Source organism: Chionomys nivalis, chromosome 5 (genome assembly GCF_950005125.1).
Source record: "Chionomys nivalis chromosome 5, mChiNiv1.1, whole genome shotgun sequence".
In the NCBI taxonomy this organism is placed as follows: domain Eukaryota; kingdom Metazoa; phylum Chordata; class Mammalia; order Rodentia; family Cricetidae; genus Chionomys; species Chionomys nivalis.
In genome coordinates this window covers 113310551-113328972 of record NC_080090.1, presented here as the reverse complement: position 1 = coordinate 113328972, position 18422 = coordinate 113310551, and the positions used below count along the sequence as shown (strand labels likewise).

The following is an 18422-nucleotide window of genomic DNA, read 5'->3' as shown; positions in this document are numbered from 1 at the left end:
TTAATTACCCTTTTAAAGTCTAGTTTCTTGAGTTCTTTATATATTTTGGAGATCAGACCTTTGTCTGTTGCGGGGTTGGTGAAGATCTTCTCCCAGTCAGTAGGCTGCCTTTTTGTCTTAATGGCAGTGTCCTTTGCTTTACAGAAGCTTCTCAGTTTCAGGAGGTCCCATTTATTCAATGTTGCCCTTAATGTCTGTGCTGCTGGGGTTATACATAGGAAGCGATCTCCAGTGCCCATATGTTGTAGGGTACTTCCCATTTTTTCTTCAATCAGGTTCAGTGTGTTCAGATTGATATTGTGGCCTTTGATCCATTTGGACTTGAGTTTTGTGCATGGTGATAGATATGGGTCTATTTTCATTCTTCTACAGGTTGACATCCAATTGTGCCAGCACCATTTGTTGAAGATGCTTTCTTTCTTCCATTGTATACTTTTAGCTCCTTTATCAAAAATCAGTTGTTCATAGGTTTGTGGGTTAAAATCCGGGTCTTCTATACGATTCCATTGGTCGACTTCTCTGTTTTTATGCCAGTACCACGCTGTTTTCATTACTGTAGCTCTGTAATAGAGTTTGAAGTCAGGGATGGTAATGCCTCCAGAAGTTCCTTTATTGTATAAGATTGTTTTGGCTATCCTGGGTTTTTTGTTTCTCCATATAAAGTTGATTATTGTCCTTTCAAGATCTGTGAAGAATTTTGATGGGATTTTAATGGGGATTGCATTGAATCTATAAATTGCCCTTGGTAGAATTGCCATTTTTACTATGTTGATTCTCCCAATCCAAGAGCAAGGGAGATCCTTCCATTTTCTGGTATCCTCTTCAATTTCTTTCTTCAATGCCTTAAAGTTTTTGTCAAATAGATCTTTCACTTCCTTGGTTAGAGTTACCCCAAGATATTTTATGCTGTTTGTGGCTATCGTGAAAGGTGATGATTCTCTTATTTCTCTCTCTGCTTCCAGATCCTTTGTGTATAAGAGGGCGACTGATTTTTTGGAGTTGATCTTGTATCCTGCCACATTACTAAAGGCGTTTATCAGCTGTAGGAGTTCTTTGGATGAGTTTTTGGGGTCGCTCATGTACACTATCATATCATCTGCAAATAATGCAAGTTTAACTTCTTCCTTTCCAATAACCAACTTTTTGTTTCATTGAATTTATGGATTATTTTCTGTGTTTCTATTTTGTTGATTTCAGCGCTCAGTTTGATTATTTCCAGTCTTCTACTCTTTCTGGGTGAGTCTGCTTCTTTTTTTCTAGAGCTTTCAGGTGTGCTGTTAAGTCTCTAATGTATGCTTTCTCCGTTTTCTTTAAGTGGACGCTTGGTGCTATGAACTTTCCTCTCAGGACTGCTTTCATCTTGTCCCATAGGTTTGAGTATATTGTTTCTTTATTTTCATTAAATTCAAGGAAGACTTTATTTTCTTTCTTTATTTCTTCCTTGACCCAAGTGTGGTTCAGTAGTTGACTGTTCAGTTTCCATGAGTTTGTCACCTTTCTGGGGGTAGCCTCATTGTTGAATTCTAACTTTAATCCGTGGTGATCCGATAAAAAACAGGTGGTCACTAAATTTTTTTTTGTATCTGTGGAGGTTTGCTTTATTACTGAGTATGTGGTCAATTTTTGAGAAGGTTCCATGAGCTGCAGAGAAGAAGGTATATTCTTTCCTATTTGTGTAGAATGTCCTATAGATGTCTGTTAAGTCCGTGTGCTTCCTTACCTCCATTAATTCTTTTATTTCTCTATTAGGTTTCTGTCTGATTGACCTGTCCATTAGTGAGAGAGGTGTGTTGAAGTCTCCTAATATTAGTGTGTGTGGTTTGATGTCTTCCTTGAGTTCTAGTAATACTTCCATGTTTCTTTTACATAAGTGGGTGCTTTTATATTAGGGGCATAGATATTCAGGACTGAGACTTCATCTTGATGAATTGTTTCTGTTATGAGTATAAAATGACCATCTCTATCTTTTCTGGTTGATTTTAGTTTGATGTCAGATTTGTTAGAAATTAGTATGGCCACACCCGCTTTTTTCTTAGGTCCATTTTCTTGAAAGACATTTTCCCAACCCTTTACTCTGAGTAGCTTTCTGTCTTTGTGGTTGAAGTGTGTTTCTTGTAAACAGCAGAATGTTGGATCCTGTTTTTGTATCCAATCTCTTAGCCTGTGCCTTTTTATTGGTGAATTGAGTCCATTGATATTAAGTGATATTAATGACCAGTGGTTGTTGACTCCAGTTGTTATTATTTTTTTGGTAGTAGAGTTTGTGTGTTTCCCTTCCTTGGGTTGTGCTGATGAAGGGACGCTAGTTGTTTGAGTTATTATAGGCAGTATTGGCAATGTTGGATTCTTTGGGTTGTGATTTTCCTTCTATTACTTTCTGTAAGGCTGAATTTGTGGCTACATATTGTTTAAATTTGTTCTTATCCTGGAATATTTTGTTTTCTCCATTGATAGTTAATGAAATCTTGACTGGGTATAGTAGTCTGGGCTTCCATCCATGGTCTCCTAGTTTCTGCAGTACCTGTATCCAGGATCTTCTGGTTTTCATGGTTTCTATAGAGAAGTCCGGTGTAAGTCTGATAGGTTTACCTTTATAACTTACTTGACCTTTTTCCTTTGCAGCTCTTAATATCGTTTCTTTAATCTGGATGTTTTTGTGTTTTGATTATTATATGGCAAGGGGATTTTTTTTTTGATTCAGTCTATTTGGTGTTCTTATGCTTCTTGAATATTCATTGGAATATCTTTCTTTTTTTTTAATTTTTTTTATTTTTTTTATTTTTTATTTTTATTCTTTTTTACTTAAAATTTCCAACTGCTCCCCTTTTCCCATTTCCCTCCCCCTCCTCCCACATATTGCCCCCTCCACCCGCTCCCCTCCCCCTATCCCCACTCCACTTCTCCTCCTCCTAGTCCACTCCCCCTCCTTCTCGATACTGAAGAGCAGTCCAAATTCCCTGCTCTACAGGAAGACCAAGGTCCTCCCACTTCTATCTAGGTCCAGGAAGGTGAGCATCCAAACAGGCTATGCTCCCACAAAGCCAGTTCATGTATTAGGATCGAAACCTAATGCCATTGTCCTTGGCTTCTCATCAGCCTTCATTGTCCGCCTTGTTCAGAGAATCCAGTTTCAACCCATGCTTATTCAGTCCCAGTCCAGCTGGCCTTGGAGAGCTCCCAATAGATCAGTTCCACTGTCACAGTGGGTGGGTGCACGCCTCGTGGTCCTGATTTCCTTGCTCATGTTCTCCCTCCTTCTGCTCCTCATTTGGACCTTAAGAGCTCAGACAGTTGATCCAAATTGGGTCTCTGTCTCTCTCTTGATCCATCGCCAGATGAAAGTTCCTGTGCCATTCTCCTTGGCCTCTCGTCAGCTCTCATTGTCCACCACATTCAGAGAGTCCGGTTTTATCCCATGTTTTTTTCAGTAGCAGTCCACCTGGCCTTGGTGAGCTCCCAATAGATCGGCCCCTCTGTCTTAGTGGTTGGGTGCACCCCTCATGGTCCTGACTTCCTTGTTCATGTTCTCTCTCCTTCTGCTCCTCATTATAACCTTGGGAGCTCAGTCCAGTGCTCCAGTGTGGGTCTCTGTCTCTATCTCCATCCATCGCTAGATAAAGGTTCTATGGCGATATGCAAGATATTCATCAGTATGATTATAGGATAGGTTCATTTCAGGTTCCCTATCCTCAGGTGCCCCAATGAACTAACTAGGGACATTGCCCTGGGCTTCTGGTAGCCATTCCAGGTTCAAGTCTTGCCAACCCTTAGGTGGCTCCCTTAATTAAGGTATGAGTTTCCCTGCTCCCCCATCCAACCTTCCTTTACCCCCAATCACCCCGATTCCCCCAGTTCCCCACATCCTCTCCTTCACACTTTTCTCTCCCCATCTCCCCTCATCACCATCCCACCCCATCCCCCAAGATTCCCATTTTTTGCCCATCAATCTTGTCTATTTCCCATAGCTGGGAGGATATCTATATGTTTTTCCTTGGGTTTACCCTCTTGTTTAGCTTCTTTAGGATCACAAATTATAGACTCAGTGGCCCCTATCCATGGCTAGAAACCAATTATGAGTGAGTACATCCCATGATCTTCTTTTTGGGTCTGGGTTACCTCACTCAGGATCGTATTTTCTATTTCCATCCATTTGCATGCAAAATTTGAGAAGTCATTGTTTTTTACCGCAGAGTAGTACTCTAATGTGTATATATTCCACACTTTCTTCATCCATTCTTCTATTGAAGGGCATCTAGGTTGCTTCCAGGTTCTGGTTATTACAAATAATGCTGCTATGAACATAGTTGGACAAATGCTTTTGTCATATGCTAGGGCATCTCTTGGGTATATTCCCAAAAGTGCTATTGCTGGGTCCAGGGGTAGGTTGATCCCAATTTTTCTGAGAAACTACCACACTGATTTCCAAAGTGGTTGCACAAGTTTGCAGTCCCACCAGCAATGGATGAGGGTACCCCTTTCTCCACAACCTCTCCAGCAAAGGCTATCCTTGGTGTTTTTGATTTTAGCCATTTTGACAGGTGTAAGATGATATCTCAAAGTTGTTTTGATTTGCATTTCTCTGATCGCTAAGGAGGTTGAGCATGACCTTAAGTATCTTTTGGCCATTTTAACTTCTTCTGATGAGAATTCTCTGTTCAGTTCAGTGCCCCATTTTTAATTGGGTTAATTATCCTTTTAACGTCTAGTTTCTTGAGTTCTTTATATATTTTGGAGATCAGACCTTTTTCTGTAGCGGGGTTGGTGATGATCTTCTCCCAGTCAGTAGGCTGCCTTTTTGTCTTAATGGCAGTGTCCTTTGCTTTACAGAAGCTTCTCAGTTTCAGGAGGTCCCATTTATTCAATGTTGCCCTTAATGTCTGTGCTGCTGGGGTTATACATAGGAAGCGATCTCCTGTGACCACATGTTGTAGGGTACTTCCCATTTTCTCTTCTATCAGGTTCAGTGTGTTCAGATTGATATTGAGGTCTTTGATCCATTTATACTTGAGTTTTGTGCATGGTGATAGATATGGGTCTATTTTCATTATTCTACAGGTTGACATCCAATTGTGCCAGCACCATTTGTTGAAGATGCTTTCTTTCTTCCATTGTATACTTTTAGCTCCTTTATCGAAAATTAGTTGTTCATAGGTTTGTGGGTTAAAATCCGGGTCTTCTATACGATTCCATTGGTCGACTGCTCAGTTTTTATGCCAGTACCACGCTGTTTTCATTACTGTAGCTCTGTAATAGAGTTTGAAGTCAGGGATGGTAATGCCTCCAGAAGTTCCTTTATTATATAAGATTGTTTTGGCTATCCTGGGTTTTTTGTTTCTCCATATAAAGTTGATTATTGTCCTTTCAAGATCTGTGAAGAATTTTGATGGGATTTTAATGGGGATTGCATTGAATCTATAAATTGCCCTTGGTAGAATTGCCATTTTTACTATGTTGATCCTCCCAATCCAGGAGCAAGGGAGATCCTTCCATTTTCTGGTATCCTCTTCAATTTCTTTCTTCAATGCCTTAAAGTTCTTGTCAAATAGATCTTTCACTTCCTTGGTTAGAGTTACCCCAAGATATTTTATGCTTTTTGTGGCTATCGAGAAAGGTGATGATTCTCTTATTTCCCTCTCTGCTTCCATATCCTTTGTGTATAAGAGGGCGACTGATTTTTTGGAGTTGATCTTGTATCCTGCCACATTACTAAAGGCATTTATCAGCTGTAGGAGTTCTTTGGTGGAGTTTTTGGGGTCGCTCATGTACACTATCATATCATCTGCAAATAATGCAAGTTTAACTTCTTCCTTTCCAATTTGAATCCCCTTTATCCCCTTATGTTGTCTTATTGCTATTGCTAAAACTTCGAGAACTATATTGAAGAGGTATGGAGAGAGTGGACAGCCTTGGCGTGTTCCTGATTTTAGTGGGATGGCTTTAAGTTTCTCTCCATTTAATTTGATATTAGCTGTTGCTTGCTGTATATAGCTTTAATTAAAATTAGGTATGACCCTTGTATCCCTAATCTCTCCAAGACTTTTATCACAAAGGGATGTTGAATTTTGTCAAATGCTTTTTCAGCGTCTAATGAAACGATCATATGGTTTTTTTCTTTCAGTTTATTTATATGATGGATTACATTGATAGAATTGCGTATGTTAAACCAGCCCCGCATCTCTGGTATGAAGCCTACTTGATCATAAGGGATAATTTTTCTAATGTGTTCTTGGATTCGGTTTGCCAGAATTTTGTTGAGGATTTTTGCGTCGATGTTCATGAGTGAGATTGGCCTGTAATTTTCTTTCTTGGTTGGGTCTTTGTGTGGTTTTGGTATCAGAGTTACTGTAGCTTCATAAAAGGAATTTGGCAATGACTCTTCTGTTTCTATATTGTGAAATACCTTAAGGAGTATAGGTATTAGGTCTTCTTGGAAGTTCTGGTAGAATTCCACATTGAAACCATCTGGTCCTGGACTCTTTTTGGAAGGGAGGTTTTTGATAACCGCTTCTAATTCTTCACGACTAACAGGTCTATTTAGGTTGTTCACCTGGTCCTGGTTTAACTTTGGTATATGGTATTTATCTAAAAAAGTGTCCATTTCTTTTACATTTTCCAGTTTTGTGGCATACAGGCTTTTGTAGTAAGATCTAATGATTCTCTGAATTTCCTCTGTGTCTGTGGTTATGTCTCCCTTTTCATTTCTGATCTTATTAATTTGCAAATTCTCTCTCTGCTGTTTGATTAGTTTGGATAGGGGTTTATCAATCTTGTTGATTTTCTCCAGGAACCAGCTTTTTGATTTATTGATTCTTTCAATTGTTTTCTGTGTCTCTATTTTGTTGATTATTTCCAGCCTTCTACCCCTTCTAGGTGAGTCTGCTTCTTTTTTTTCTAGAGCTTTCAGGTGGGCTGTTAAGTCTCCAATGTGTGCTTTCTCTGTTTTCTTTAAGTGGGCAGTTAGTGCTATGAACTTTCCTCTCAGGACTGCTTTCATAGTGTCCCATAGGTTTGAGTATGTTGTTTCTTTATTTTCATTGTCATCAAGGAAGACTTTAATTTCTTTCTTTATTTCTTCCTTAATCCAGGTATGGTTCAGTAGTTGACTATTCATTTTCCATGAGTTTGTAGGCTTTCTGGGGGTAGCATTGTTGCTGAATTCTAGCTTTAATCCATGGTGATCTGATAAGATACAGGTGGTTATTAATATTTTTTTGTAAATGTGAATGTTTGCTTTGTTACCGAGTATGTGGTAGATTTTTGAGAAGGTTCCCTGAGCTGCAGAGAAGAAGGTATATTCTTTCCTATTTGGGTGGAATATTCTATAGATGTCTGTTAAGTCCATTTGATTCATTACCTCCATTAATTCTCTTATTTCTCTGTTAGGTTTCTGTCTAATTGACCTGTCCATTGGTGAGAGAGGAGTATTCAAGTCTCCTACTATTAATGTGTGCGGTTTGATGGCTGCCTTGAGTTTTAACAATGTTTCTTTTACGTACGTGGGTGCTTTTATATTAGGGGCATAGATATTCAGGATTGAGATTTCATCCTGATGAATTGTTCCTGTTATGAGTAGAAAATGTCCCTCTCCATCTCTTCTGATTGATTTAAGTTTGAAGTCAACTTTGTTAGAAATTAGTATGGCCACACTTGCTTGTTTCCTAGGTCCATTTACTTGATAAGCCTTATCCCAGCCCTTTACTCTGAGTAGGTGCCTGTCTTTGTGGTTGAGGTGTGTTTCTTGTAAACAGCAGAATGTTGGATCCTGTTTTTGTATCCAATCTCTTAGTCTGTGCCTTTTTATAGGTGAGTTGAGTCCATTGACATTAAGTGATATTAATGACCAGTGTTTGTTAACTCCGGTCATTTTTTTTAGTAGTAGATTTTGTGTGTTTCCCTTCTTTGAGATGTGCTGGTAAAGGGTCTCTAGATGTCTGAGTTACTGTGGTCATTGTTGGACTCCTTGATTAGTGATTTTCCTCCTATTACTTTCTGTAAGGCTGGATTTGTGGCTACGTATTGTTTAAATTTGTTTTTATCCTGGAAAATTTTGTTTTCTCCATTTATAGTGAACGAAAGCTTGGCTGGGTATTGTAGTCTGGGCTTGCATCCATGGTCTCTTAGTTTCTGCAGTACATCTATCCAGGACCTTCTGGCTTTCATGGTTTCCATAGAGAAGTCAGGTGTAAGTCTGATAGGTTTACCTTTATAAGTAACTTGGCCTTTTTCCTTTGCTGCTCTTAGTATTCTTTCTTTATTCTGTATGCTTTGTGTTTTGATTATTATATGGCGAGAGGATGTTTTTTTTTGATCCATCCTATTTGGTGTTCTGTATGCTTCTTTAACCTTCATAGGTATATCTTTCTTTAGGTTGGGAAAGTTTTCTTCTATAATTTTATTAAATATATTTTCTGGACCGTTGAGCTGCGCTTCTTCTCCTTCTATTCCTATTATTCTTAGGTTTGGTCTTTTTATTGTGTCCCATATTTCCTGAATGTTTTGTGATGAGAATTTGTTGGCCTTGCTGTTTTCTTTGATCCGCGTGTTTATTTTCTCTATGGTGTCTTCAGAATCTGAGATTCTTTCTTCTATCTCTTGTATTCTGTTGGTTATGCTTGCTTCTTTAGTCTCTATTCGTTTACCTAGATTTTCCCTGTCCAGCTGGCCTTCTGTTTGTGTTTTCTTCTTTGCCTCCATTTCAGTTTTTAAGTCTTGAACTGTTTCCATTATTTGTTTGATTGTTTTTCCTTGGTTTCCTAGGGTATCATTCACTGATTTACTCAATTCTTCAAACTTTCTGTTATACTTCTCATCCATTTCTATAAGGGCATTTTTTACATGCTGTTTAAGGGCATCAATCACTTTCATAAAGTCAATTTTATCTACTTCTTCATGATTAAGGTGTTCATGTCCTCCTGTTGTGAGGTCGCTGGGTTCTGGTGGTTTCATATAGTTTTTCAGATTGTTGGGTGAATTCTTGCATTGGCGCCTGCCCATCTCTTTCTCCGAATTCTCCCCTATGGATCTTCTTTTAACGGATCAGGTCTCCTTGCCTACTGATGTACTTTCCCAGTGATGGCACCCTGCAGTGATAGCTCTCCTGGTGCTCCAGTGATGTCTCTCCTGGTACCAATATCAGATCTCCGTGCCCAAAGACGGCTCTCCTGGTACCCAGATTAGCTCTCCCACTGATGGCTCTCCTGGTGCCAAGATCAGATCTCCGTGCAGGTTGGGTAGTTTGTAAACAAAGCTCCTACCTTGCTTGGTGCAGGCAGGCCAGTGAACCAAAGGAAGTCTCGCCTGCCTACTTGCCCTGAGGATTTGCCCCCAGTGCCAGACAGACTGAGCTGGATGGTGTTATGTGCCCAAAGAGGAAAGGGGGCAGAAGGAAGAAGGGTTCTGGATGCAAGCTGGGTGGGACAAGAAGAGTTAGGCAGTATGCAGGGTGTAGAGCCCCTGCAGCGAGCCCAGGGAGTATAGGGTGGGGGATGAGGAACTTCAGAGTTCCCTGTCCAGGGCTGCTTCCGCCGCCGCTGGTCAGGTCACAAACTCACCCCACTGCTGTCTCTCCTGGTGCCTAGATCAGATCTCCGTGCAGGTTGGGTAGTTTGTAAACAAAGGCCTTACCTTGCTTGGTGCGGGCAGGCTGGAGAAACAAAGGAAGTCTCGCCTGCCTACTTGCCCTGAGGATTTGCCCCCAGCACCAGACAGACTGAGCTGGATGGTGTTATGTGCCCAAAGAGGAAAGGGGGCAGAAGGAAGAAGGGTTCTGGATGCAAGCTGGGTGGGACAAGAAGAGAGAGGCAGTATGCAGTGTGTAGAGCCCCTGCAGGTAGCCCAGGGAGTATAGGGTGGGGGATGAGGAACTTCAGAGTTCCCTGTCCAGGGCTGCTTCCGCTGCTGCTGGTCAGGTCACAAACTCCTGGAATATCTTTCTTTATGTTGGGAAAGTTTTTTTCCATAATTTTGTTAAATAAATTTTCTGGGCCTTTGAGCTGTAATTCTTCTCCTCTATCCCTATTATTCTTAGGTTTGATCTTTTTATTGTGTCCCATATTTTCTGAATGTTTTGTGATGAGAATTTGTTGGATTTGCTGTTTTCTTTGATCAGGGTGTTTATTTTCTCAATGGTGTCTACAGAGTCTGACATTCTTTTTTCTATCTCTTGTATTCTATTAGTTATGCTTGTTTCTGTAGACTCTGTTCGTTGACCTAGATTTTCCATATCCAGTCGGCCCTCGGTTTGTGTTTTCTTCTTTGCTTCCATTTCAGTTTTCAATTCTTGAACTGTTTCCATTACTTGTTTGATTGTTTTTTCTTGGTTTCCCATGGTATCATTTACATATTTATTCATTTCTTCAAACTTTTTGTTATACTTCTCATCCATTTCTATAAGGGCATTTTTTACATGCTTTTTAAGGGACTCTATCACTTTCATAAAGTCAATTTTTTCCTCTTCTTCTGGATTAGGGTGTTCAAGACCTTCTGTTTTCAGATCCCTGGGTTCTGGTGTTTTCATGTTGTTTTTCAGATTGGTGGAGGAATTCTTGCCTTGGCGCCTGCCCATCTCTTCCTTCAAATGCTATCCGATGGATCTTATGGAACAGGATCTGGTTCCCTTGCTGGCCAGGGACCACGCTGACAAAGGGCCTACCTTGCTGCAGGAAGGCTATTGAAGCAAAGCAATTCTTGCTGGCCCCGTTGCCCTCAGCACCCCATCTCAGCATCCAAACAGGCTGAGCTGGCAGATCCCATTGGCCTGTGGAAGGGAGGAAGAAGGGAGGAGGTTCCTGGGTGAAAACTGGGATGGGTTAGGGAGAGAGAAGCCCCAGCAGAGGGGAGCAGCCCCTGCTAAATGAACGGGGAGTGAATGGTGTCCATAAAATTATTTTGTTCAGCTTTTTCACTAATCTGAAAAATATTTTGCCCCTCATATACATATATAAGTTTTTCTTTTACTGAAAATGTATGATTTAGGAAGAGACTTGGAATGAAATAAATGTTGATGTCTTGTGCCTCTCAAATTTATTTTGTGGATACAAATATCATTTATAGTAATGGAAATGTGCTCTGGTTTGTTTCTGTTGCTGTGTAAAATACTAGCTAAAACAAGCAAGAATTTGAAGCAGAAACCACAGAGGCATAATGTCATGTTTTTCTCTGGCTTGTTGAACTCTCCTTTTCTTATTTTTGTGTGATTTTATTTTTATTTATTTATTTATTTATTAAAGATTTCTGCCTCCTCCCTGCCACAGCTTCCCATTTCCTTCCCCCTCCCCCAATAAACTTCCCCACCCTCAGCAGCCTGAAGAGCAGTCAGGGTTCCCTGCTTTGTGGGAAGTCCAAGGATCTCCCACCTCCTTCCAGGTCTAGTAAGGTGAGCATCCAAACAGCCTAGACTCCCACAAACCCAGTACATGCAGTAAGATCAAAACCCAGTGCCATTGTTCTTGACTTCTCAGCAGCTCTCATTGTCCACTATGTTCAGCGAGTCCGGTTTTATCCCATGCTTTTTTTAGACCCAGTCCAGCTGGCCTTGGTGAGTTCCCGATAGAGCATCCCCATTGTCTCCGCGTGTGGGTGCACCCCTCGCGGTCCTGAGTTCCTTGTTCGTGCTCTCTCTCCTTCTGCTCCTCTTTTGGGCCTTGGGATTTCAGTCCAGTGATTTTTAAATTTTGTTTTGTTTTTGTTTTGTTTTCTCCCTTTTTTATAAAAGTCTAGGCCCATTTCTCTGAATGTGGCATTAAAGTCTGGGCCCTCCTATGTGTGCTTGAAATCAAGAAAGTATTTCACAGACATGTCCATAGTTGAGGCTAATTGAGGCATTCCCTGAGTGAGGGTACTTTTTCTCCTCATAAAAGTTTGAGAGAAGAAAATGGTGAAAATATAATTTTAATTATTTAAGATTTAGAAACAAGATTCAAATAAATGGAAGTACTCATGATTTTTTTCACTTATTCTTTCAAGTGTTTGTGAAACAATTCCCTGATTTTTGCCATATTATCATTTTGATTAATTAATTTAGTTACAAGTAGTGAACATATGTGTGGAATTTTATATGAAATATAATTTGGTAATGTCAAAGTAAAAGAATATTCTAATCAGATTTCTCTCCAAAATAGAATTATGCCTTTTTCTAAATAGAATGTATATTATTTAAAAGCACAAGCTGTAGTAGTTAGGTTACTGAATATCTTACACATGTCTAGTAACTTTGTAATTATTTTTTTAAGTTGCGCTGGACACTGTGAAAATAAAGTTTTAATCTATTGCTGAATAGCCATTTCAGTACTGAAATCAGTATACAGAAACATTATTTTATCTATGCACTGATCATTTATATTTCTCAAAACCTTTTAAATCTGGTTCAAATAATCATTCTTATTATGTAATTAATTTTTAGAATATTTTAAAATGATTTAGGGCTGGATATTTTAGTATAATATTTTTATTTAGACAGATATTATTATATTGAAATGTTTTTATCCCTAGTACTTACATTGTTCACATGTGATTTATATTGTTGAAAAAATTGTGAACTTGAATTTCTGTTTTAGATAACACAGCTGTAATTCTGACTAATAGAATGGGTTTCAGCCTTAAAGAAGAGCCTGTTCTCTCAATGATCATCTTAATTTCTGATAATGGAATCCCACCTCTTACAAGCACAAACACCCTCACTATACAAGTCTGTGACTGTGGAGAAAGTGCAAGCACAGAGATGTGCACTAAAAAGGGACTTCTGCTAATCATGAGATTCAAAACTGAAGTAATAATTGCTATCCTTGTATTCATTATGATAATATTTGGTAAGTAATATTGGATGGTAAAAACTTTCATTTGTAAAAGGAACACCAAGAATTTGTTAAAGAGGTAGTTATAAAATATTTTCTACATATTTTTATATTTTCTATTTATTTATATATTCTATTTATTTAAAACTAAATAGAATTTGTTTTGGGCTCTTTTTATTTATTGTGCAATTTGATATTTCACTAGAACTTGTTAAAATGGATGATTATCTCTATCTGATATAAGTGAATAAACCAAAAGTAATTATCAATCAGACAAATGAAGAAATTTAAACTCACTGTAAGAAATATGTATTTTCTCAAGGGTCTTGTAGCAATAAAGAATTTCTTGAAATTTTGTGACTTGAGAATACCAGTAATCAAATCTACTACATCTGAACAGGACACTATAAACAGTACTCTGAAGAGCCCATTTCTAAGCATGTGTTAAATTACTATTTCTAATGATCACTGTTGTATAATAGGTCACAAGGACTTATCTCTGCTGTTTTACAAGGTTTTTTTGGTTCTTCATCATACTGTGGTCATCCTTCACTTGTCTTTGAGTAGCTGCCTTTTGTCAATTGACCTAACGATTTCCAGGATCCTTCATTTTACTATAAATGGCAGAATGACTTGTGAAAACAAGGAAATAAAATCTATTTTTTTCATTTTATGAGATAATAATACAAATAAAACATTTTATTGAATTTTGTTCCACCCTTCATGTCTTTCCATTTACACTTTCTTGCTTTTGTTCAAATTATGACCTCTTTTACATTAATTTTCTTATATATTATATACATATATATCATCTGAAACATAAATATAACCTGCTCAATCTGTATAATTTTACATGCATGTGTACCTTTATGGGAAACTAGGTGGTATTTGATAACCAAATGGTGTAGATCTTCAACTTTAGAATTATTAAATATTACTATTCAGTTTAAAAATCTGAGATTATACATTAATTAATTTGATTTAATAATGATACAATGATTATATGTGTAACAAAATTTCAAAGTTTTGCCTGTCTTATTTTTATAAGGTATACTTCTTTGTTTGGTTTTTCAGATATACTCCTTGCTTTTTGTAATCCTCTATCAAAAAAAAAAAAAAAAAAAACAAACTATTTTACTCCATTAAAAAAAGGCAAGCTCTAGATCATAAATTTAAAGAAGTTGTATTTTTCAATTAAAAACTAAGGGGAATCATTTGTGGTATTAAAAAGAATAATGTGGAATGTAAAGTCTATATGTAAAGCATGGAATAGAAAGAAATCTCAGTCAATTCACTCTAATTTTATATATTGGTTTATTATTGTTGCTTTGGTGAGCAGACATATAGCACTCATTTGTTTATTTTTCACAGTCTAACATTATAACTTTATAAAATATGACAAATATATATGTTTCTTGAGCCTGGTTTAATTTTGCATATTATTTTTAGAGATGTTTATAAAAACAGAAAAATCCTAACATTCTTTATGAAGTAAGATGTATTCAGCTATAATTCAACAATATTACTAACCCAAACCTGGACTCCACCTCAACCACAGAAAGCTTCATGTCCAAAGACATGATATATATTTTGTTGATGGGAAGTATGGGTCAACTAAAATCTTTGGCAAAATTTTATGAATTTTTTAATTAAATTAAGAAAATTATTTATTGGAGGCAATTTTTATTCAACTTATTGTAGTATCAGGATTGAAATTATATGACTATATAAAAATTTCAATATTAATATGATACACATATTCATTTTTTACATTTGTTCTTCATTTTAAAGCATAATTATGATCATCATTTATAATTTAATATTATCATAAGCACATGAGTATTTTAACCACTTAAAATACTTCTAAATATACATTCCAATGCAACAAGGGTTCAAAACTTATTCTTCCTATCTCAACATTTGCATAATATAAAGCCTTATAGAATAATTCATGTTTTAGAGGGATTTTACCATTTTCTAAAGGATAGTGTTTCAGCCTGTCATTGCTGGTTTCAGTTAGCAAAATAAAATGAAAACAAATGAGACTGAAAACTCATATCAAATTGACATTCTGCATCAAAACTTTTAAAGAGTATGATTGTCAAATGTTTTATTGTCAGCAAATTAAAAAGTACAAATTGGAATAAATGTTTCTCAGTATAATTGAATCATTATTTCCCAAGGAAAACTGATTTTAATGAAACTCAACTCATAATACATGTCATTTCTTCCTAGTAGTTGGGTTCTCCAGATAGGCTATGTGTACTATCTAAAGGACTAGGGAAGTGTCTGACTTTTAACAATCTATGAATATGGTTATGGGATCTTGGGTCAGTATACCAAGACTGTAAGAGCCACTTAAATTACTAACTGAATCTGGTTTTGTTCCTGTCATAGAAGGTTGATATGGCCTGGACCAACATATAATACACGATGTTAATCATTTCAAATTCCTAGTTTTCCAGAAGAAAGAACATGGTTTACATCCTGTCCTTTGAGAAGAACATTCCATAGGCTTAACATTCTTGTATTTTTTCTGGATGTAACAAGTATCTTTGTGCTATGCTCCCAACAAGTAATATTCCACTATTAACACACACACACACACCATAACATCTTTAAATTTTTTTTTAAAACAAGAAAACAAATCATCTTCTTTCCTTTTACATACAAGTCCAAGTTCCCATTCTTTCCCTTCATTCCATCCCCTCCATATAAACCTCCACTACACCCCATTCCACTCCTCAGAGAGAGTTAGGCATATTGCTTTGGAGAAGGTCCAAGGCCTTCAATATTATATCTAGGCTTTACAATATATCCACCAAAAGCAAAAGTTTCCAAAAAGGCCAGTACTAGCAGTAGGAATAAATCCTGGTGCAACTACCAGGGACCTCAGAGTCTGCACCAGTCATACAACTGTCACCCACAGTCAGAGAGGCTATTTTGGATCTATGATGCTTTCTTCCCTTTCTGGCTACAGTTGGGGAGCTCCCATTAGATCAGATAAACTGTTTCAGTGGGTGTACCCATTGTGGTATGGACTTCTTTGCTCATATTCTCACTCCTCCCACTCTTCAACTGGACTTGGGAGCTCAGTTCAGTGCTCTGAAGTGAATCTCTGCCTCTGTTTCCATCAGTTGCTAAATGAATATTCTATGGTGACATTTAAGATATTTTTCAGTATGACTACAGAGCAAGTCTTCTTTAGGCATACCCTCATCTATTACTTTGGTCATCCTTTTGGATTCCTGGGAATTTCTCTAGAGCCATGTTTCTTGCTAGCCCCACAATAACTCCCTTGAACAAATACCTCTTTCCCTGCTCCCATCTGTGTCCTTCCTCTATCTCATGCATCTCCTTTCTTCAAGTTTTCCTCTCCCCTTCTCCCCTTCTGCCCTCCCTACTCCTCCCATCCCCATGCTCCCAATATTGTCAAGCAATCTTGTCTGTTTCCCCTTCCCAGGTGGATCTCTACAGGATTTTCTCAAGGTTTACCTTATTACTTAGCTTCTCTAGGATCATGAACTATATTCTCAATATCCACTTCTTAGTAAATACATATCATGTTCATATTTTTGGTCTGGGTTACCAAACCAAAAATATGTTATATATATGTAATTTTAGTAAGGTCACCTCATATTTATTTCAAATACTATAATAGAAAGTTCTAAGGAGACACATAAAATTGAAAGCTAAGAAAAAAATTGAAATTGATTATTATTGAGACACACACTATATTTAGTTATTCTTATTTTAAACTAAAACATATTTTGACCTTGTTCCATTTCTACCTGTTTTTAATTTTTTCTCCATATAGCTACTAATCACTGTATGTTTCAGATACCTGAGTTAATTTGGATTTTCTAAAATTGCTGTTATATCACAGAATTCAAATGAGAATGCCATTTGGATTGTTTTACACATGGGTGTCTTCTTTCATAGAGGAGATATGATATCATGTATATATATTTTCTGTTTCTCATTTGTCATAAATCATTAATAATAAATTATTTTCATAAGTATGAGATCTACCAGTAAATATTAAGTTTTTATAACAAGGTCTGGTATTATAAAACATTTTTAAGTATATACATATATACATATATTTTGTAGTCTACTCATACTATAAGTAAAATATACATAATAATGTATAAACACTTAAAAAATATCTATACCATGAGTTTGCCTCAAAGAATATCAAATGATTCCTTTTCTGAACATCAATTATCATGGATCATTGATGAGTAAACATATTCAGATTTCAAAATGTTTCATTGCTGTATTTGTTCTGTATAATATTAGAAGAATTAAATTACATTTTGAATTTTAAATTAAGAGAAAAAACAGTTCACTTTATTTTGTTTACTCATTCCTCTAAACCATCACACAGAATTATAACTCCAGATAACATTTTCCATAACCTACTAGTTTCCTTAGAGTCATCAAACTTGCAATGATTTCCTGAACTTCGGTTAAGGCAAAGAACTGCAAAATTTACACTATGCTATATGAACTAATTTATATTCATATGTCTTTCACCAGGGTTTATCTTTTTGATACTGGCTGTGAAACAACAAAGAAATCATATCCTATTTCCAAAGAAAAGTGAAGAATTTGGAGAGAATATATTTTGCTATGATGATGAAGGGGGTGGGGAAGAAGACTCAGAAGCCTTTGATATTACAGAGTTGAGAAGCAGCATAATCATGAGAGAAAGAAAGCCACGGAAGAGAAAGAGCATGGAGATCAGGAGCCTGTATAGGCAGTCTCTGGTAGTGGGCCCAGAAAGTGCCATATTCCGACAATTCATTCTAGAGAAGTTGGAGGAAGCCAATACAGATCCATGTGCTCCCCCCTTTGACTCACTGCAAACTTTTGCTTTTGAGGGCACAGGATCATCAGCTGGTTCTCTGAGCTCCTTGGAATCTATAGTCACTGATCAAGAAGATAATATTGACTATCTAAATGATTTGGGACCTCATTTTAAAAGATTGGCATACATGTTCGGTTCTGCAATGCAGATTAACAACTAAGATTTCCATATACCAACATGCAAGAATTAAAATATATTTACATGAAATTACAAGCCTTTGGTAAAATCGCATTCTCTGACTTTCTGTCCAGGAGGAGCCCCTGTCTGTAGAATTGATATTTTCAAATACATACTTATGGTTATTTCCAGTAAAACACAGAGTTTGAGAGAGGTAAAACCAATCATATTTCACATATGACTGCAAGCCACCCCTGCTGAATCACTAAGAATCACTAGAATTTTTTGATGTAATCCAACACAGACTCTCAACAATGCAGAAGGGCAAAATGAGAAACGTATCAGATAAAGACATCTGCATAGTTTTTAATCTAACCATTCCTGTGTAATGTAGCAATGATGCCTCTAAAAGTATAAATTCCTGATGTTGTGCAAAGATCAAATTTATGATCTCGAGAAACTTGAGTGATTTTATAGAGAATTAAAAATATTATTTTATATGTTAGAAGTTTTCTGTTTAAGATTATATGAATCATTTTGTTTTGATACTTTTGTCAAGTGTACCATTTAGTATTCTGAGTTTGACTATCTATTAAATACATGAAATAATGAGAGTTGTAAAGTAACTCACATTAATTCAC

General features: G+C 37.0%; 1 protein-coding gene across 1 annotated transcript in view; it reads left to right on the top strand.

The window, feature by feature from the left end:
• Positions 1-18041, top strand: part of Cdh19 (cadherin 19) — a 102847-nt gene extending 84806 nt beyond the window's left edge. The window contains exons 12-13 of the mRNA XM_057770503.1: positions 12555-12806; positions 17334-18041. Coding sequence (XP_057626486.1) covers positions 12555-12806; positions 17334-17824 — 743 coding nt within the window. The 3' untranslated portion in view covers positions 17825-18041. The remainder of the gene's footprint in view (positions 1-12554; positions 12807-17333) is intronic.
• The last annotated feature ends 381 nt before the right edge of the window (positions 18042-18422 follow it).